The 23,265-nt window shown below is 43.4% G+C and overlaps 1 protein-coding gene across 1 annotated transcript in view; it reads right to left on the reverse strand.

The window, feature by feature from the left end:
* The window catches only part of LOC308365458 (calcium/calmodulin-dependent protein kinase type II delta 1 chain-like), a gene marked incomplete at its 5' end in the record, with an annotated part of 81,352 nt that overhangs the window by 30,541 nt on the left and 27,546 nt on the right, over positions 1-23,265 (reverse strand). Inside the window, 2 exons of the mRNA XM_080838884.1 lie at positions 7,220-7,274; positions 10,453-10,512. Coding sequence (XP_080695010.1) covers positions 7,220-7,274; positions 10,453-10,512 — 115 coding nt within the window. The remainder of the gene's footprint in view (positions 1-7,219; positions 7,275-10,452; positions 10,513-23,265) is intronic.

Genomic DNA, 23,265 nt, shown 5'->3' on the forward strand with positions numbered 1-23,265 from the left:
CAATAATCAGTCCCTATAGAATGTTGTTTATAATCAGTTAATGCTACTGAATCCTCGTTTGACTTTATTAATGCTTTGGTTGCCTTCCATTTCAGCCCAGCATACAGTATTTATCAGTTGATAAATAAGATGTACTTGAAATTTGTTTTGTTTTTTATTTGAATTAGTCCTGTTTTTTCCCTTTGAATGGAATATTTGACACTAAACTAGTTCATCTGTATCTCAGTGATAGTATCCAAATGAGCATAAAAATATCACTGGTATGTTAAAACTACATGGACAACAAAATAGTTATAATTGTTGATCAAAATCTTATTCCCTTCTGCTCATAATAGGAAGTAAACAACTCAGAGGTTGACACTGTCAGGTCCATTCTCCATCCATAGTGTCCAAATGAGCATTAAATATCCCTGGTATGTAAAAACTACACGGACAACAAAATAGATGTTAATCGTATTCCCTTCTGCTCATAATAAAACAAGTAAACAACTCAAAAGTTAAAACTTTCCCTAAAATAATTATATATTTATAATTATATAGTTATATACTTTATTTCACTTTGTTATATACTTTGTCATATAGCTTATTACATTTTTTTCTACTGTTTTGTGCTGATCCTGCACTTTTACATATTTTGTTTACTTTTGAGAAGGTGTATGTAAATATTGTAAATATTTGTAAATACAAATTCAGATGACCATGAAAGCCACAGGTGTAAGCTCTCAAATACTTTTTGAATTGTGTTCCTATCTGTTACAGGGGCTGAGAAATCAGTAATGTAGTAGGCGTTGACACAATTGCTGAATTTCTAGAAAAACTTCAGGTTTTGGGGGCTTTTCTGAAATCGCCTATAGGTTTTACAGGCATTTTTTCCAGGCGCTTTAGGCCTAAATGGGTTAAAAGAAACAGACCTGTGCCATTCCCTCTTCTCACCTCTCAACCTCACCTTCCCGTTACCTTTGTTTCCAGACAGCTTATCCAGTATAAGCCATTTAAGTCTGAGCTAGCACAGTTCAGTGTTACCCCCCGTGCAGCAAGAAGAAAGAGAGAGAGAGAGAGAGAGAGAGGGAAAGAAAGAAAGAAAGAAAGAAAGAAAGAAAGAAAGAAGAGAGAAAGAGAGAGAAAGAAAGAAAGAGAGAAAGAGTAATCAAGGAAAGAACTTTTTGCATGTAATTTGTGCTGATTGCTAGCGAGCTATTACAAATTATGACTTTAGCATGTTCTGCTCTCACTTTTATCAACAACAACCTTCTATTTAATGTAACTATCACTACAGACTGGCAGTGATCCCATCAGAAGAAGAGACAGCAGATATTCTAGTGAATTAATGGTAGCATAAGAGCTGCAGAGGGAAGGAGATTCAGACCCAGACATGGAACGAGACAGAGATGGAATGCAGGAGCTGACAATGAGTGAGGTTGACAAAGAGCGAGTGAAATGATCCTCTCAAAGAATAGATTGTGCCATCTGCACCAAATGAGCAAGGGGAGACAACATAAAAAAGAGCAGAGTGATCAGAGTGAGGATAGCTGTGCCAGACACATTTCACTTTGTTGACAAAGAGAAGTCTGCCAGAATTATGGCACAATCACCCAGGGGAAAGACAACTTGGCAACTTTTCTAGAAGGGGCTATGCATGAATTGATCAACTGTCAGCCTTTGGTAAAAAGCTGAGGAATCCAATTAATGGTTAAACCCACCTCATTGTGGACATGTTTTTACAGTCTTCGTCAGAGCAGAAAATCGGTCCGAGTTTTATAGATTGGCAAATTGAGTGCATGAAAGACTCCCTCAGTGAGAACGGCGCTCCTTTGAGAATATGCTCAGTGTTGGGAAACAGATCGAGCAAAAGTAGTGCAGGTTGGGCTGGTTCGAAAGTGCACAGCTGCCCACGCACACCGGGCGGGCCAAACCAGCACTCAGCCTAGACCGAGACGGCCCTCATGAATAAGAGAGGTTCAGAAATCGTTGGCACTTCAAGTGATGAAATGGCCACAGTGCAATAGCCTTTGGGCCTTCCATTAAAAGCCAGTTGACAGAGAGAGAGAGTGTGAGATAGAGAGAGTGAGAGAGACCAGAGGGCAGCCTGTCGACTCTCTCTCCCCAGCACTTTGACCAACCGTTGCATTTCACAGAGTTGTGACTCAAGCTGTTGCATACACGCGGCTCTCGGCTCCAGTGGCTTTGGAGAGAAAAGACCTGCATGTGTGATCGACAGGCTGCTCAGGTAGACCCAATTAAAAAAGTGCAGAAATATATCCTGCCTTTCATTTCCCCACGGCTCACTGGGGGGTTTGCAACAGAGTGAGTGATGGGAGGACATGAGGGTGAAGTTTTGACATTCAGCAAATGCAGAAAGACATTTTCTTGCACTAAAACCCGGACAACAAGCTATAATTTATGTTTTCTTTCCCCTGACCTTTCATGCAGTCCTGTTTTCTTATATCTTCCTTAGTTTGGCCAAGTACCATAAAAATGTTCTTTAGTTTTCCTAGTTTGGTCGAGTACCATATAAGTGTTAGTTTTGGCCTAGATCCACAGTGGTGCCTGCAGCCGTACGGCTGTACGCACTGTGCGTACCTTCTGCTACGCCAGAAGAAAAATATATATAATTTATATTTGCTTACAGATAAAGTGTCGTCCTTATCCGACAATGTATGGCAGGAAATAAAAAAGTACGGACAACTAATGCCCAGCCTTGACTCTGCAGATACAGAGCTGGAGCTGTGGAAACAGCTAAATGAGTTACAGCCAAAACGCAGGGAGCTTTGTCAGGCCCTGGAAAGTTTGGCAAATTTCTACCCAAACATTTTTGGCGTCCTGAAGGTCTTGTTGACAATGTCCGTTTCCACAGCGTCTGCTGAGCGGTCATTCAGTACATGTAGGGCTGAAACACACCAAACGGGCTTTTAAAACCGCAGACGCTTCAAAAACATTCTAGTAAAGTGCGGCGGGTAAAACAGACCCAGGGGCACCAGGTTGTTTTGCTCCGGCGCCTTTGAAGAGGAGCTACGTGCACAACCTGCCTGGGCTGAGTGTGACATTGGTGAGCAGTGCGCCTCCGCGCTGAAAAGTTGAGAATATTTCAACTTTTAAGTGAACCTAAAAAATGCTTGAAAGACGCAACGCGCGGAGGATAAAAGTTAAGGCACCATAGGAAACAATGGCTTGGCTAGTGTCGTTTTGAGAAACACTTTGGTGTGTTTCAGCCCTGAGGCATCTTAACACATTTTTACAAAGTACAATGACTGACAAAAGACTGACTGGACTTGCTCTAATGAATATTCACACAGATTTGGAAATCGACAGCGAAGAAGTACCAGATGCACCTGGCAGAAGGAGAATTGACTTAAATTAAAAGGGCCATGCATTAGGGCTGTAACCCATTATTTGTGTGTGTGAATGGGCGTGCATTTTTTTGGTGGCTCTGTGTGTACTAGGGCTGGGACGACGCGCCGACGTCATCGATTACGTCAACGCAAAAAATACGTCGACGCAAAATATTTCGCGCCGATTCATCCTTATTGAATTTTCAATTTTATTTTGGAATTAAAGGGCAAGCCTGACTCCTGAGCATGTTGGAATGCTTACGTTCCTCCACACAAAAATAAGCTGGTTCTTTGTCTTTAACCATGTATTCTGTTTTTGAGTGTTACAGACAACATTTTTATGACCTGGTTAGGTGATTTTCTTCAATTTTCTTTTTTATTTTGGAATTTTGAAGAGCAATAAACAAACACATATTGCAATGTCAAGGGATTCATGTTTTTTTCCCCAGATGTAGAAATCAACATGTATAGTAAATTGCTATTAGTGAATTAATGGGGAGATAATCGATAATTGAATCGAATCGAATCGAACTGAAAAAATGAATCGTTAGATTAATCGATGCATCGAAAAAATAATCGCTAGATTAATCGTTTAAAAAATAATCGTTTATCCCAGCCCTAGTGCGTACCTCAAAAAAAAAATTCTGCAGGCGCCCCTGGAGATACATATATGTGTTGTTCCTTAGTTTGGCAGAGTACCATACATGTGTTGTTCCTTAGTTTGGCCGAGGACCATACATGTGATGTTCCTTAGTTTGGCCGAGTACCATACATGTGTTGTTCCTAAGAGTCCTTAGTTTCTGCTGGCTATGTCCGTCAAATCTGCATTCCATTGCAGCATGACATGAATTATAGATGCACAGAAAAGGAATTCATAAAATGGATGCTGTAGACAGGTGAACAGATGTTTGAAGAGTAACCACCCAGCCCCCAACCCACCAAAGCACAGTACACGCTTTAAAAGAGACAGACATCAGACAGACAGACAGACAGACAGACAGACAGCGCTAAGACACTGTTCTGACGCGCTGGGCCCTGACAGCTGCAGCTGCTGGCAGTGGGAACGTAATTAGCAGAGAGCCCACTCACCTCATCACTGTCATATTAAATACAAACACTGTGTTTGATTTTGTTACCTCATTTGGAGAGTGTGTGTGTGTGTGTGTGTTAGGGGGGGTGGGGGAGGGTGGTGAGGGGGTTTGAGTGTGAGTGACAACACTGCAGGTTGGGCATTTGTTGTTTTGAAAATCTTTGTGTGGATCTGTGTTGATATTCATATAACATGCTTGTCGGAGTCTTGAGTGCACCATATGTCTGCAGATGGGTAATAGGTAATATATGCATTGTACATCACACACACACACACAAATCATATACAGCTACCATGCACAGAACCAGTGTAATGATTCTGTGTAATGAATGCCACAACCTTGTGAGACTGCCACAAATTCCATTAGAAACCTCTGGTGTCAAAGTTCAAAGGTTAGAAGGCAACACAGGGGGGACATAGGGTGGCGATGAGATGCGACATCCTTCAGAGAGAGGTGGACAGGAGTAGAGAGCCTCCACTAATGGTTTTATGAGTTCACCTCTGCCTGTCTGTACAAGTAGAAAGTACATAGGAAAGGATGTTGAGAGCTCTTTTAACACGGTCATTAAAAGCCTGTTCACATATGAGGTGGGGTGAAGGCTGCTGCACTGCGGCTGCATTTTGCATTTCGTTCCTTCACGTCTCAGTTATGAGACAATGAAAAGCCTATGCTAACAATGCCTCTGGTAACGTTCCACCCTTCACTGTCGGTAGCTTATTGGTAGCATCTTTCCTATTTGATATTTAGCTTGATGTATTCTGTTGTATAACAAAATGTGTTGAATGTAACAGTGGTTACTGTATATTTATATATATATAGCATTTACAATGTTAACCACTCATACATCATAGATTTTTAGGAAATGGATAAATGCCCCAAGCTGATATGCTGACTTGGGCAATACTGGGTCACTATGAACCGATCCAGAGATACATTGATCAAAGGGAATAGATTGTGACCAATCTAAATGACAACATGCGGTCCACTGGGGCAAGTTTCCCCTAACTGAAGGATTTAGACCTTTCAGAAGACATTTTAGTTAGGTGCACCTTTTAGTTAGGTGTTCCATTCACAAGTGCAAAAGGCAGTTCATTTGAAAGACTTCCGGAAGATGACAAATTACTTGGTTCAAAATTGCCCCCTAACAGCACAAAGAAAAAAACATTCCTCACACTGCTTTTTCACATTAAGCTTTATACCCCCAACTGAGAGTTGAAAAGGATGGCTTTATCTTTGCACTTAACAGCTGAGTTCTGCAGGAGTGCTAGCCTCCTCTATACCTTTGGAATGATGTTGTAAATAACCCCCTTATGGAGGTTTAAGTGGATTCTAATGGAATTCTTCTCTGGAGCCAAGTCATAGATCCCTAATGCGTTCTAGATTGTTCTTCCCTGCTGCAAAAATAGCCATGGTCCTTTCACTTGGAGTGCAAGAGTGCTACAAAACTGGTAAACTATTAAACTATTAAAACAGGTCTGGGGCCGTATTCACAAAGAATCTTAGGGCTAAAAGTAGCTCATAAGTGGCGAATTTAGGAGAAACTCCTAAAAATAATGGGCGTGTCAGTCTTAAATGTAGGACTCCTAATTTTTTTTACTAAGAGCAATTCACAAAATATTTTATCCCTAAAAGTAGCACCTAAGTCTAGGACAGCTTAAAACTCCTCATGAGGACTCCTAAGTCACTAAGACCTATTCACAAAAAATCGTAAGATGGCTGCAGCCGACTTGGAATTGATAAAAGACATTGCTTAAACCGTGAAGGTATTAATATTGTCGTAGAATTAGCGCGGGATGCAATGACGCCTTTAAACAACGATGTGTCCCGAAGTGAAATGTTTGGAAACATTCAGCCGTTTAATTCATCAAACTATCAACGCACTGTAGACCCCACATCATCCAACAGTTGGATGTACCGATGACTTGTGCATTTCAACGGAGAGCGGTCTGCAGCAGGTTTTTGAGAACTTACCAGCTGGATGCCGCTGGGGTGACAGTGGCTATTGGTCCTGGGACCAGTAGGCTTTCGCTTAGGCTATACGTTTCACGTTCGTTTCGCTTTGATCAATTAAGATTGGAGGGCTTAAAGGGCCGCATGTGCTGATATTTGAAGTGGTCAAGGGCTGGAAATATAATAGCCTAACAGTTTGCTGGGTGCTTTAATTATTACTGCCTTGATTACATGCAATTGCCATATTTTATAGCCTATTGATCGCTTTATATTTCTCTTAACGTGCAAAGTGTCATTCCCGTTGGATGCACAAACTTGTCATCATGCGTGTGCATTCCGCTAACTGCACTGTCCATAACTATTTAATATGACTTAATTTGAAGCCTAGGTTATTCTCTTATTTTCAGTCGATATAGTGGGATTGTTAGAGAGACGTCACGAATGAGTTTTTAATGAGAGAGCCTGTCAACAACCAATCACCGTCCTCACCCCTTCTAAACTCGTGCATGAGAAGCGACGTCATCCATAGCAACGGAGTTTTTATCTTAAGCTTAGGAGTTGGTATTATCCTTAGTATGAGTAGGTCTCAGAGCCGTTGTGAATCACTTTTAAGAAATTACTCCTACGTAAAAGGTTTTAGCGCGAGTTAGGAGCACTCCTAGTGGTAAGAAAGAAGACTTTGTGAATACGGCCCCTGATCTGTAAGGTGGCTCTTTACCTGTGGGCTTATTTGACTGGAAAATGTATTTGGTCTTTCATCTCTGCAACGCTGTGTGTATGGTAGAGAACAACAAGAACAATGGGAGAAGATTTGCTGTGTTTGTAGAGATACAAGGAGACATTACTTACAAGTCGAAGACCAGGTAATGGAATCCTTCTTCAGATATGCTTTCATGAAGCCGCACTTGAGGATAAAGAAAGGGAGAGAGAGGGAAGGTGGAGGGATGAAAAGGAAATTAATGATTAGAAATCAACTCTGAACAAAAACAAATCCACTACATTTTGTCAGGGCACTCTGTATTTGAAAGGGTGTGTGTATAGTGTGCATGCATGTTTATGTGCATGTGTGTGTGTGCGTGTGTGTGTGTATATGTGTGTGTGTGTGTGTTTGTGTTTGTGTTTGTGTGTGTGTGTGTTTGCTTGAGGGAATAAGCTCATACCTAAATAAGTATAGGACAGGCAAGCAGGAGGTTAAAAATCAAAAGAAAACTCATCCATTACTGATATTATTATTTTCAGAGGACTGCTGGGGCTCTTTGACCCTTTCCATACACCATTTCATGTAACATCTGGAAGCTACCATGACATGACAGCTTCACCGTAATGAGGGACTACAAATTGCTACCACAGAACAGAACGCTCAAACGCAGCATTTCTAGCTAGTCGGTCACCACTGAGTGAAGCTGTGAACTCCGTATGGCAGAGACTGGGTAAGAATTTATGGCCACAGTACAGTGTGAAAACCAACTTTCTCTTCTTTGAAGGACCCTAATGCGTGATTGGGTTTGCATTGCCATGTTCAGAGACTTCTACCCAGATCCACAGAGTCTAGTTTTGTCTTAGGTACTAATGACCACTCAGGGGAAATGGACTTAGGATCCTTTCCAGTCACTCTACAATAAAAGCTGGGTTTCAATCCATCTTTATAATGCAGATTTTGAATTTCAAATAGGAAATCCAGTGCAAAAATGCTTGAAGTCTCCATAAAATCTTGTCACTTGAATAAGACATTAAGATGCTAGAGGGGGTTGGATTGAACTACTGAGTGCATAGGTCAAGGTTGATGTACATGGGTTTATTTGCATCGAACAAACAAATGTATTACATGTTTCTGTTAATGTTACCCTGATATCCTCAAGTTTTGAACCCACAGCTTGTCCACAACTCCTACCTTACAGTGTAGAGAGGAGAGTGTCCGTTTATAACTCATATGAGACAGGGAATCGACAGCAACACAGCAACTCGCAATTTCATGAAACTGAAATGTCATGAATGTGCTTAAAAATGTGAATTTGTTGGATGTAAAACACAGCTGCAGAGTTCATACACCCCCTTCTTAAGTCGACATAGGAGGAGGAGAGAGACAGGAGACAGGACAGAAGAGAGACAGGACATGGGAGAAACAGGAGAGAGGTAGAGAGAAAGGGTGAGTTTTGTGTGTGTGTGTGTGTTTCCACATGTGTGTACCAGATAAAACGATTCCCCCAAGTAATCCCAGAGAAGATTGAGATGGCATGACCTTAGGAGACGAAAGAAATAGGGAAATACAGAGAGAGCTACAGAGAGGGAATGGAAGAACAGGGTGTTGCCTGACAACACCGCCAGACAAAGAGAGAGGAATTCCCTTTCCCTGATGGGACAATACCTCTTCTGTGTCTACACTCCTATCTCATCTGAAAGTGACTTTTACTGTCATGACCTGAAAGACAACTTAATTCCTTCTGTGGATAGGACTGCGTCACCACATTTACCAAAAACACAATGCCAAAGGCGTTATTACTACGACAGGCGTGTTGTTGAACCCTCACAATTATCTTAATGATTGGGTGCTCTGTTGCTTCAACTGACATAATCTTAAAAGCTACTTGTTTTTTTCCCTAATAGAGTGACCTGCTCACAACCCACTTTTGTGGGGAAATAGGAGTATTTTGTAAGGGTATGTTTAGATTTGATTTGAATAAAACATTTCTTCACTATACTCCTTTTACTCTCATGTTATTATCGCGGAGGTCTTCAACAATATAATTATACAAGCCACTTTTGCCTGAATGTTTTGAGTTAGGGGAAATATACAAAAAAATCAAGAAATGTCAGACGACCTAAAACAGGCCTTAGACTCCCAGAGTGTTAAAGTTATGTAGAAATGGGTTTTTACGACTAAAACGTCCACAATCATCACCATGGAAACTGTGGCATATCTGACTGCAGGTGTTTGTCTGCTTCCAGCGCAGTTTGGAGTGCATATGTAAAACAGACTCTGGGGTTGCGTCTATTTGCTGTTTGTCCTAGAAGAAGAGGAGGCAACACAGCCCCTGTTTTCCATGCCTGTTAAACTAGATCCAAAAACACACAAACAACATTTTACAGCCCTGCATCGTAAATCACTTGTGCAGAGCCTTCAGCTTCCTGCCTCTAGTAAATGCTGGAGTTGTACTGGCATTGCCTCCTGTAATGATTAATAGGTCATACTCCATTGATCCAATGCACCACTGCCTGTGGCCCGGTCAGCAGCGGCTTGGTTATGCAGTGAGTGAAGGCCATCATGCACACCACACAAACACAATATTTAGGTCATCAAAATGAATGAATACCGACAATTTGATCAGGTGCATTTCTCTCACATTTCCATCCGTTTAAAAATCCAGCCAGAATTCAGAGGAGAGAATCAACTTGCTCATCTGTGGCTTTGCTCACTGAATGGAGAGCTCCAATGGTATCAGTTCCAGTCGTGTGCCGCTGTTTCATGAGCTTTTTCTCCTGTCGTTTCCACATGTTTTTTTTTCCACTACCTATTTTCTCCTTCCCACATTGTGAAGCTGTGTCATTAGCATGGTGCTAATTAGAGGTACTGCCCTCCCACGCTTGACTGCCAGTGACCTTTCCACACACATTTCTGAGCCACTGTTTCCTTCCAGTGAAATTGTACAGTACAGAATACTATACCCTGAATCAGTGGGGAAGGTGTTAATGAATTTTCAAAAAAATGTATCATGTTTAGTTTTTGTGTGTGTGTGTGTGTGTGTGTGTGTGTGTGTGTGTGTGTGTGTGTGTGTGTGTGTGTGAGGGAGTGTGTTAACTGGTGTGCATGGCGTGTGTGTGCGCGTGCGCGTGCGTGTGCGTGTGTGTGTGTGCCCATGTGTGGGTGTACACATGCAGCGGGGATAATGTATGTCTTGGTAGGTATGTGCCACTGTCAATGAGCAAATCATCAACGTTTGCAACCTTGACAATGCTTTAATTCTTCACTTTTGTTGAGCACAAAATGCTGTATATATGTATGCCAGGGTACACAGTACAGAGTGGAGGAGGTGGTGGTGGTGGTGTGCGTGCGTGCGTGTGAGGAGGTCAACAGCAGGACTCACCGATGTTGGTATGCTTCAGCAGGCGACAGATGCGGGCCTCCCTCTCCAGTTTCTGGTGGTCTGTGGGAACAAGGAGAGAGAACAGGAACCGCGGTTATGAGATGCCAAGAGGAAGATCAAGTAATATACTTCTACATCTTCACAGTGCCAAAATCACACTAGTGAATAATGCATTTCACATTTACTTTTTCCTGCGGCTTCCCCCCCACCTCAAATGAACAGGATGATGTCTCTCAGAGGGCAGAAGATAATTAATCCATAATTTATTTCAAATGGCAAAGATGAGGGTACACAGTACGAGTCCTTCATAACAGTGTATTTACCAAACAGGGAATCAATAATTCAGAATGGGTGGCAGTCTGTAGTCGGAGCAGGTAGGGGGTGGGGGTGGGGGTGGAGAAGGCAGCAGTGCCCGTGTGTCCTGCCCTGGAGTGACACTTCTGGGGGATGTGTGTGTGTGGGGGGGGGGGGGGGGTCATGTAGAGACAGAGAATTGATGTAACAGAGCTAGTACAAGTTCAAGAGAGGTAATAAAGGATGTGCTTTATTTAACAAGAATCTCTTTAATATTGTAGAATGCATTTTCAATTCCTGCGTGTCCCTATTAGGTTTTATGTAAAAATAAGAATTATGAGTGAATTATTCATATGAAGTGGATCTCACTGTCAGGTTGTGAAATATTCACCGTGTAAGTATTTAATGCCTCAAGCTCATACTTGGTTTGTTTGACACTGTGTGCACTCTACTTCCCTTATGACCGGGAGCTCATGGTCACAGCTTAGTGCTGCAATCGGGGAGATCAGGACGGATGCTAGGCTCAGAGGAGTGCAAATGCCTCTTGACTATTCTCCCTCTCACTACCTCTCACTGACACTGCCTAGCAAAGTCAGTCTCTCTCCCTCTCTCCCGGTCTCAGTCCAACTGTCTGCTTTTCTATGAGTATCTGCTTCTCTCTATGTGTTTCTCTGTGCATCGATCCATCCATCTCCCCCTCCATCCCTGCATCCATCTGTCCGTCTCTCTTTCTCTCTCTATCTGTCTATTTATCCTTCTTCTCTCTCTCACTCTGATGTACACAGCAACACCGCTCAGCCTTGACTAATGAGCATCATGCTAATTCCATTTATCAAACATTAATGCCACAAGATTAGCAGGGATTGGTTTAGGCCTGCTCATGTCCTTCCCTGCCTCTTTGGGCTGTGCATGGAGCTGAGGCTCTAACAGGGAATGGTCTGATAGTCCGGTTCCCTGTCTGTGTCCTACTAATGAGACGAAAGCCCCACAGCTATAGCCTTATGTTAATTAATGCTAACGATCTCTGACTTCATAATGTGAATGTAGCTGTAATACACACAGCACATTCCTAGTAGCTTTTTATCATTATATACAGTAATTTGCGCTCCAGGCACCAGCCATTTTAGGCATGGCTGTACACAGCACTAAGCTCACTGAGGTAGGGACGTCAGTAGGGTGCTACACTTCATTAAAGCTATCAGTATATCTAGTGTTATCTATTACAATTGTCATTCACAGGATTTGAATTAGGATAAGGATTAGAATCACGTAGTTAGAATTCAAATAGAACAATAATGATGTAGCTACAATAATGCTAGACTGCATACTTTGCCTTCTTTTCTGTGCCATATTTCTGTATAATCTGGTTATTGACTGTTGCAATGAAAGTAAAAAATTCTTTGTGGGATAGGGAAAGAATGAATAGAAAATATACAGGCCTTTTTGCGCACCACAAATGAAACTGCTACTCACAAAAAGCACCTGTTGTGAGCTGATGGATGGTATTTGGGTGCAGCGCTATTTATCAAGACGGCTGCCAGTGCTCTCACTTTACTGGGAACAACTGAAAAAAAGATGCTGGCGCTCAGAAAAAAAACCTATATGGAAACTAAGCCTAATAAGGACTTTGCAGAAGATTACACTATTAATCAATAGCTGCAGGGGCTCCGTAAACATTGTGCCCACTACAAACTTACAAATCATATGCATGTGTCCACTAGATTGATAGATGTAAAGATAATTAGCTACAATGTGTTGAGAGATATACTGCAGACAGAGAGCAGAGAGGCCACAACTGAGACGACAGGACGATGAAGCGCGCGCTTTAGATGCATTTAGACAAAAACCTTCCCGCAGGGTTGTGCAGAGGCACGGACATGTTTATTTGTGCTTTAGTATGTAACCACCATGAAACAACCAGAAAATTACATTTTATTGCTCTGCTTTACTGCTTGTTCACACCACTCCCTCTCTTCAGTCTTCACTCTCTAGCTCACTCAACCACAGCTGATCTCTCCTCTTCCTCTCGCTGGTTGAGCTAGGGAGGAGGGGTCAACTTTGAATGGTGTATTTACAAACAGCAAAAGACACATCCTACTCGTGCCCTTAAGGAACCATTTGTAAAAGACACATCCTACTCGTGCCCTTAAGGAACCTGTTGTAACTGGCTGGTTCTCAGTGTTCACGTAAAAGGGAGTGGAGTGGATTCAGGGCATGCACAATGATACAAATAGCTGCTCTCAAGTACGAATCGGATCACTTCGTTTGTATTAAAGAGCCATCAAATAGAATCGGATCGGTCGCGGATATAACATCAATATTCTCTACTAATGTGTTTATTTTCAGATCAATGACAATGAGGATGAGAGAGAGAGGGAGAAGGTGACAGAAGATGAAAGACAGAGAGAGAGAGATAGACTGCCTGGCAAGGACTGAGAAAGAGCGTGAGAGAGAGAGAGAGAGAGAGAGTAAGAAAAAGAGGGGGGAGGGAGTGTAATCCCAGATGGACCAATCCGATGTACATTTACAGGGGCTTTCGCTCCCTGACTCACTGTCTTGCTAGGCCTTTTAATGGTAGTGTCTTCGGCCTCCTAATCTGTGACATAACGGGATTTAAAGGGAGGCAAGTGTTGACTTGAGGCTTTAGTGGCATTGTCAGGGGCTCTCCCTGAGGTCCGTCTGCAGTTACACAACCCTATTACAGCACGTTAAACATGACCACTTAGCCTGAACTCCTGTAAGGGGAAGAGAAAGAGAGAGAGAGGGTTGGTAGAAAAAGTTAGAAAAGAGATAGGATGGAGAGACGCTATCTCTTCTAGTAGAGAAATAGAGGCATCTGTTCCACTAAAATAATTCAAATTTAATTCAAATAAGTGGAGTGATAAGACAATGTAAAGCCTTGCAGCACATGGCTTGAGTAAATCCAATTACCTCTAAACCTTGGCTGGATTATATGACCCTATGTGTTGCTTCACTTAATGAGCCACTATTACGCTATGTTCTACATTTTACCAGTAATGTCCACATCCACAGCCATCAACACAACAATGAATCAATCATTTTTGTTTAAATAATGGACAGAACTTACATTATAACAAAAAACAACAAAAACGAGTGAACACAACAAGCTACTGATGATGAACATGAATCTTGTAGCTACACTGTTAACAAGACCCTTAACAACAGATGTCTAATCAAACACTCATTATCCGAACACCAACTCAACAAACTTCACAGATGGCTAACCAAGTTCATTACCACACACACACACTGACGTCTCTGTTTAGGGGTTATGGACTCCTCCTTCTATCTATACCTCACCAACTCACAGTGCCAAAGGTATCATTTAAATTATCTTATATACAAAACAATGCCGCAGAAAAAAAGAGGAGATAAAATCGAGGTGTTTTGACACTGAGCTGCTGACCCAATTCATGCCAGTCCCCGGCGAGAGCCAAAGAATGCCGTAAGGCTGTCAGAAACGGGGGCAGCTATTTTCAATGCAATCAAGCTGACCCTCCCCCCACTCCCCACTCCTCCTCTCTATCACTCTTTCACTCCAGCTCACCATTCGTCCATTCCCTCATCACTAAATTGAGAAGCCAATGATGCACTGGCTGACTTACTGACCTGTGGGCAACATTACTGGCTGAACATGTTGTGGTTAATAGTTAGGTCCATTTTAAAAATTGCCTTTTAATTTGATCATACATCAGTAAGATGGCACATTCATTATTACCATGCCGTTTCCACAAGAAATACAGTTTTTGTTGCACCTACACCTACTAGATGTTTTTTCTAATGTATTTCTGTATAATTAGGTCATTGACTGGTTCTAAAGTGGACCCTTTAGTTTCACTCTCAGTGGTTGGATAAGTGAAAATGCTTTGTGGGATGCGGAAAGAATAAATAGAACATAAATAGGCTTATTTGCGCACCACAAATGAAACTGCTATTTAAAAAAAAACACCTGTTGTGAGCTGATAGACGGTGTCTGGGTGCAGCACTTTTTATCGAGGCGGCTGCCAGTGCTCTCACCTCACTGGGAACAACTGAAAAAACTAGAAACTAACTGGAAACTAAGCCTAATAAGGACTTACCAGTACACTGGCTCTTTGCACAAGATACCACTATGTAGGGGATAACGGCCGACGAGTTGTCCAGTTCTACAAAGATAATGGACGCTGCTTTTTATTATTATTATTATTATTTAGAATTTCCTTTAAATTAGGAAACTTAATATGCATAATAACCTGATGAATTCTTAATTTGAAGCCTAGTGCTCCCGTTAGAGAAAGTAGTGCGTGGAACTGGTCTTATCATATGACCTTTAGTTTCCGCGGGCATTGCTGCAAAGTGACACTCATGAGCTCACCTCTGTAAACGGACACACGGACACAGGTGTTGTTCATAAGGTTTTACTATTTAAAGTTGAACTCCACGTTTCCATTGATGGTGAAGCTGGACATAGCAACAGGGAGGTCAAGTTTGGTAATTTTGGTCGAAGGCTCACAATCGACAGCAAGGCATTGAAGAGCAGGCGAGTTAGCCGTGTGAGCTGGACCACTGGCAGTTAAAATGTCACTCCATCGCTTCCTCTCAACTACACTTGGGGTCCAATAGTTTTTCAGGCTGGACTCGCACCGATGCCCAGTGACTGCCATTAAAATAACAAAAACTACAATGGGACACTTTCAACTTTGTTAATATTTGTTTATATTGATTTGGATATCGCCACTAACTCGCGTGTGAGAGCAACGTTATATTATTAGCAGTGAGCTACTACTACTTTCAATGGGTTTTTTGTCTAAGCGCTAGCAGCCGCCTACAAATAATATTCGAGACTTTCAGTTAAGACTTACAATACTCTGCAACATTCGTGTAGCACATAAACAACTAACCGAGTCAATTTAGACATATAAAAAGTCGTGTGATAGCTTAATTCACATAAAACATTGCCCACTAACTTCTCCCAACACGCCGCCATCTTGGTTCAAATTATCCTAGCTGTCAAAAAATAAACGTTACGTTGGTTGTCAATGGTAACCATTCAAGAGCATTGATATGGAATGGCGATTTAACTTTTCTACTGGGACTACGTCCAAGGTGTCCATCTATACGAACTTATTGTACACCCCATTAGCCAATCAGAAAACAGTATTTCGTTCCAGAGGGAGATAATAATAAATAGGTTCCAGCGTTCCGTTAACATTGTGCATCATACTACAAATTTACAAATCATATGCATCTATCCACTAGATGTAAAGATGATTAGCAACAATGTGTTGAGAGATATACTGTATCCACAGCAGCACACCCAAGGCACTGAAACCATGCAAATTGCCTTGTCACCTCGATATAAAATATGTTGCGTTGGGGCTATTTATTCTTGACTACTAAATGGAATTACGGACATCCAAATGTTTCACTGCTGATGCTGGCGTCAGTGTGCCGTGTCATGCAGTCTCTTATAAGTGATTGGAATCTTTTCCTGAAAAAAGGAATGTAATCTTATGTTTTACATTTCAATGCGATTGGGTTCATCATGAGGTGCACAAAAAGGTGCACACACACGCACACACCCACACTCTCACGCACACGCACACATGCACCAAACTCAGGGCATCCCTGTTCACTGTCTGTTCATTCTAAGCGATTAAACAGCCTCATTTCAATACGGAGCCAATTACGCCGGTAGAAGGCAGCTTGGTCAAAAGATGCAGGAAGAAAAAGGAAGAAAACATCCTCATCCTTGAACACATCTAATGAGGTACAAAATGATCTGACGCAGTGAGCAGCTCAGCTGAAAACAACAACAGAGGAAAAGGAAGAAAGAGGAAGAGGCAGGGAGAGCGGGGTGAGCGCCCACCCAGACTAGCCAGAAACAGACAGGGTTCTCCCTCATTAAGAACACACAGGAGCCTAAAAATAACTGCAGGAACACACACTCACACAAACACACACACACACACACACGCACACGCACACGCACACGCACACGCGCTCACACACACTCACACACACACACACACACACACACACACGCTCACACACACGCTCACACACACAGGCCGTGCATCATACACTCTTGCATGAAACACTTCCACATACACAAACATACTGGCAACTTACACAAAGGCAAACTGATAATCTCATGCGCGCACACACATGTATGCACACACACACGCACGCACACACCATACACAAACCGTACACACACAAAGACACACAGACACATAATCAAAGACACAAAGACACACAGACACGCAGACACACACACACATGCCTGTCCAAGAGGCAGACATCTGACACCAGCAGGATCTCAGGATTTTTAAAGCAAATTTCTGTATGTTCAGTTGGCAAGTGTGTGTGTGTGCGCAGGCGTGTATGTGTATGTGTATATGTGTGTGTGTGTGCGCAGGCGTGTATGTGTATATGTATTTGTGTGTGTGAGTGTGCGCATGTGCATGCTAAAATGATTTAAACGCTAAAATTAGTTTTGTAACAGAACATCTCCACATCTAGTGCATGTCTGTTGTCCTCCTCCATGGAGCCTCCATAATGTAACTCCATTATTTACATCCTAACAGCAGATAAGCAATTCAACACCAGCGCCATTTTCCACTGAAGCAAACACTACCTGATCATTTCAGATCATAGATCTTCTTACTCACATGGCAACTGCCATTGGCACAGATCTAGCCCTGATCAGGAGCACAGGTCTGTCCCTGATCAAGAGCACAGGTCTGTCCCTGATCAGGAGCACAGGTCTGTCCTTGATCAGGAGCACAGGTCTGTCCTTGATCAGGAGCACAGGTCTGTCCTTGATCAGGAGCACAGGTCTGTCCCTAATCAGGAGCACAGGTCTGTCCCTAATCAGGAGCACAGGTCTGTCCTTGATCAGGAGGTCTGTCCCTGATCAGGAGCACAGGTCTGTCCTTGATCAGGAGCACAGGTCTGTCCATGATCAGGAGCACAGGTCTGTCCTTGATCAGGAGCACAGGTCTGTCCTTGATCAGGAGCACAGGTCTGTCCTTGATCAGGAGCACAGGTCTGTCCCTAATCAGGAGCACAGGTCTGTCCCTGATCAGGAGCACAGGTCTGTCCCTGATCAGGAGCACAGGTCTGTCCTTGATCAGGAGGTCTGTCCCTGATCAGGAGCACAGGTCTGTCCTTGATCAGGAGCACAGGTCTGTCCATGATCAGGAGCACAGGTCTGTCCTTGATCAGGAGCACAGGTCTGTCCTTGATCAGGAGCACAGGTCTGTCCTTGATCAGGAGGTCTGTCCTTGATCAGGAGCACAGGTCTGTCCCTGATCAGGAGCACAGGTCTGTCCTTGATCAGGAGCACAGGTCTGTCCTTGATCAGGAGGTCTGTCCTTGATCAGGAGCACAGGTCTGTCCCTGATCAGGAGCACAGGTCTGTCCTTGATCAGGAGGTCTTTCCTTGATCAGGAGCACAGGTCTGTCCTTGATCAGGAGCACAGCTCTGTCCTTGATCAGGAGCACAGGTCTGTCCTTGATCAGGAGCACAGGTCTGTCCTTGATCAGGAGGTCTGTCCTTGATCAGGAGCACAGGTCTGTCCTTGATCAGGAGCACAGGTCTGTCCTTGATCAGGAGCACAGGTCTGTCCCTGATCAGGAGCATAGGTCTGTCCTTGATCAGGAGGTCTGTCCTTGATCAGGAGCACAGGTCTGTCCCTGATCAGGAGCACAGGTCTGTAGACATCAGACATCAGGAGCACGGGTCTGTCCTTGATCAAGAGCACAGGTCTGTCCTTGATCAGGAGCACGGGTCTGTCCTTGATCAAGAGCACATGTCTGTCCCTGATCAGGAGCACAGGTCTGTCCCTGATCAGGAGCACAGGTCTGTCCTTGATCAGGAGCACAGGTCTGTCCTTGATCAGGAGGTCTGTCCTTGATCAGGAGCACAGGTCTGTCCTTGATCAGGAGCACAGGTCTGTCCCTGATCAAGAGCACAGGTCTGTCCTTGATCAGGAGCACAGGTCTGTCCCTGATCAGGAGCACAGGTCTGTCCTTGATCAGGAGGTCTGTCCTTGATCAGGAGCACAGGTCTGTCCTTGATCAGGAGCACAGGTCTGTCCTTGATCAGGAGCACAGGTCTGTCCTTGATCAGGAGCACAGGTCTGTCCTTGATCAGGAGCACAGGTCTGTCCTTGATCAGGAGGTCTGTCCTTGATCAGGAGCACAGGTCTGTCCTTGATCAGGAGCACAGGTCTGTCCTTGATTAGGAGCACAGGTCTGTCCTTGATCAGGAGGTCTGTCCTTGATCAGGAGCACAGGTCTGTCCTTGATCAGGAGCACAGGTCTGTCCATGTTCAGGAGCACAGGTCTGTCCTTGATCAGGAGCACAGGTCTGTCCTTGATCAGGAGGTCTGTCCTTGATCAGGAGCACAGGTCTGTCCTTGATCAGGAGCACAGGTCTGTCCTTGATCAGGAGCACAGGTCTGTCCTTGATCAGGAGCACAGGTCTGTCCATGTTTGATGTCTACATTTTACCGACCTGCATCCAAAAACAAGCAAATGCAGACACACAGACACTACCTGGAGGCCTCCATAAACACAACCAAGAGCTTGATGCGGACCACATTACACCAACATGACAGATTGCAGTGGAGTACAGGACAAAAGAGGCACAGAACTGCTCCAACAATGTTGTGTTGAGGGGAGAGAGAGATGGAGAGAGAGAAAGAGAGAGAGAGCGAGAGAGAGAGAGAGAGAGAGAGAGAGAATTCAGTTTCAGTATTTTGTGAGAAGAGTCCAAATCTCAGCAACCCAAACAGTTCAGTGTGATTTACGATTGAGATTGAGGAGCATATTGTGTGAGTTTGTGTGTTTACTTGTGCCATGAGTCAGAATGGTGTGACTTTGTCTGTGACTGTGTGTGTGTGAGTGCGGGTGAGTGTGTGTGTGGAGCTCATCTCTTGGTCATCAGGCCTGTTTTACCACTCTCTCTCTCTCTCTCTCACACACACACACACACACACACACACACACACACACACACACAGGCACGGTAGATGAAAGTCCCCATTGGGTCATCCTTTCACACACTTAACACTCACTTTAATGTCATAGCACTCCACACAAACACATTCACACAAATGGAAGCCTATGCACGCCATGTACATACATTACATTTAGATGTACTCATTTCCCAGCTGTGTTATCCGAATCGTGTTAAAAGTTAGGAACAACACTCAAGCTTCAGTAAAGTAAGAGACCTTGGAGTGAGCACTAAGTACTAAATCTATTCAGTAAGACAAAGTTCAAGGAGACCAGATAAAGACCGGTTAGGCATGTTACGGTGTTAGAGGTGTTAGAGAGGAGGTGTTCTAGGGAGAGAAGAGTCTTTAAGAGATTCTTGAAAATAGAGAGTGACACTCCTTAGGCGGTACCTATTTCATCGTACATTCCTGACATTTTTACCAGGGCTTTAGGTATGTGACTGTATTTGTGTATATAAATAAAATAAAACGTAAAAGCTGAGCTGCTGCTGACAGAAGTCACTGTAGCAGGTATGACACTATCTAGCCTACAATGATGTCTGACTAACAGCCTACTTACACTAGTCTTGCTGGGTTTAAATACTTAAGGCCTATAAAATAATGCATAGATAGGAAATAAGAGTCTTTCTTCAATAGTTTGTAGGTCCCAATGACAGTCTGCCACCGCAGGTACTGACACATCAGTGGGCTGACCGGTGATGATGTGCGGGTGGTGGAGGCAGACTGGCGGTTTAAATAAATAATGTAGCTTACAAACAGAATCACCAGTGTGGAAGTTGAGCACTAGGCAAATGCAGAGACAACTCTAACATTTTCTAACAGTAGCATGCAGGGGCGGAGTGGGACACAAAAATCCACCGGGACAATTCTAACTGCACCGGCCCACCACCGGCCCACAACGTGCCCACAACGTGCCCAAAACTGGCCCAACCCGCATCCCCTCCACCTCCCATATATCAACTACAGAAACAAACGGGCGGCTTTTGATCATTATTGTTAGATTTAGAGTTGATGTGTGGGTGACAGACATGCCAGTGACAGTGACAGTGTATTTGTATATGTACATTTATGGAAATACGGAACAAATCGACTCCCGTATTGGCTCAAATGTTATGCTAATTCGCAACAATGTGTCCTGTCAACTCACTCGCATCTAGTTGACGGCTGGTTGAATAAATCCGTAATTTTTGTACATTTTGATTCACTTTCCTCCTGCATCTGCCTCTTTTTCAGTCTGGCCTTTTTGCCCCCTCCTTTCTCCTTTCTCTTATGTCCCTCCATCAGGTCCGCTTCACCTGCTCTCTCTCCCTGATAGCCGCTAATTTATCTCCCTAGGTTCACTTGATAAAGGCAGAACGATACGCATTTCCCATGATGCTTTGCTCGACCATTCTACATTCAACAAAAAAACGAATTAGATCGCTGGCCAATTTATATTTGTGGTCATGAAAGTAATGGAGCGTCTGAATAAAAAGAATTACATCAATATAGTAGGCTAAACAAAAATCAGAAGGTTGGATTAATGGGAGTGAGTTTGACAGACACCATAGGTGTGATGTACAGAGACAAATAGTGCTATAAATAGTGGTTGGACTGCCCAATCCTGTATCTCTCGGAGAATTTCGAGATTTTCACGGGACCATGATTTGACATACATGCAAATTCGATGGGCCGCTCATGGCTTTGACTCAACGGCTGCGAAGGCCGGCCTGCAGGCTGGTTCTCGAGAGATAATTGGCTGACAGGCCCACCGGGAAAAATCCCGGTGCTCCCGATGGCCACTCCGCCCCTGGTAGCATGAATGTAAACACATTAGAACATGGGAGAGATCGCAGTGAATTATATGAAATATTAGTCCTGCATGCGAGGCCACGACAAGTCATGTATTTTTTTTCTATCACCCAATAATTCTTATTAAAGCCATAAAGACATGTGAGTAGATAATCAGACCCAAGCAGGTTGTGTGCATTGCATAGAGCCTTGGGGCAGCCCTGTAGAGAGGCAATGGGATATGGATGTTTGTCCTTGCCACGATGCATTAAAAGAATACCCATATGATTTAAACCAAGAATGTGCTTTGCCCTAGATGCCCAATAACAGAGAGTACAGAGTACAGTAGGAATGTGAGGGTTTACTGTGCAAAGGGCTGCTGATAGGTCCAGCAAGATAAGAACCCCCCTTTGGGTTTCTGTCACAGAACACACACACACACACACACACACACACACACACACACACACACACAGGGGATTTTCCAACAACAAAATTATAATTAGTTTCAAACCCAACCTTCAGGAAACCAGACCAATTCATTTGATCAAGGTGCCTGCTGTCAATTTCTGAAATGCTACACCCATATTCAAATCGGAGGGGCCTAAAAGCAATGTGGATGCAAAAACGGAGGCTGATTTTTAAGAGCAAATGACGTGAACTGACCTGTGGTTTTGCATAACAAACAAAGCATCTGCAAAAGGGAACGTTGAGAGAAAGGTTAGGAGTGTGCGTGCATATGTGTGTGTGTGTGTGTATATGTATGTGTGCATGTGTGTGTATGTCGTGCATGTGCGTGTATGAGTGTGTGTATGTGCGTGTGTGTGTGTATGTGTGTGCATGCATGTGCATGCGTGTGTGAGGGCTAGTTTTATGTTGAAAAGGAGATCCATGAACCATAAGTCACCAATACCAATTTCAAGCAAGAGAACAAATGAAAGACTTCCACCTGAATAGGAAACCAAGAACAAGATGGGGACAGAAAATGTGGGATTTGGAAAACATATTCTGTGGAGAAGGAATATAAACTGTGTATAGAGAGAGGACATAGGGCCATGCAGTGTGAGCGAGTGTTTAGCAGAGTACACGCAGCATGAACGAGAGTGGGGATGAGGCAAGGAATAAACAGGGAAGAATCGCAGAGAGAGAGAGAGAGAGAGCGGGAGAGAGAGACAGGGAGCGGGAGAGAGAGAGAGAGACAGATCTCCTCCTGTTCTACACAGCTTCCTGAGCGCTTTCTGCCTCTCAGACGGGAGTGCCCAGCAAAGACCAATTAATGCCCACTGAGGCGCCAGCACACACTCACACACACACACACACACACACACACACACACACACACACACACCCCTTTCGTTGCTCTGTTACCTCTTAATCTTTCACTCTCTACCTCACCCATACATACATCTCGTATGTAAAATTCACAGAAACACAGCTACATGTGCAACATTTAAAAACACACACACACAACATATACAATATAAGTTTGACAAATATAGAACATGCACATACAAAGCAACATAGAAACAACATTCTTTCTCTCTCTTTCTCACACACACACATACACAGATCGTTCATGAGATGGGGTTGCCACGGCAGCAGAAAGAGATTGTGCTATTCTAAACCCTTGAACCAGCCTTATCAAACCTGTACTCTGAGACAATAGAAAATCAAAGAAAGAGCAACAGAGAGAATGAGAAAAAAAGACAAGAGAGTGTGA

Source organism: Sprattus sprattus (assembly GCF_963457725.1).
Source record: "Sprattus sprattus genome assembly, chromosome: 5".
Taxonomy (NCBI): domain Eukaryota; kingdom Metazoa; phylum Chordata; class Actinopteri; order Clupeiformes; family Clupeidae; genus Sprattus; species Sprattus sprattus.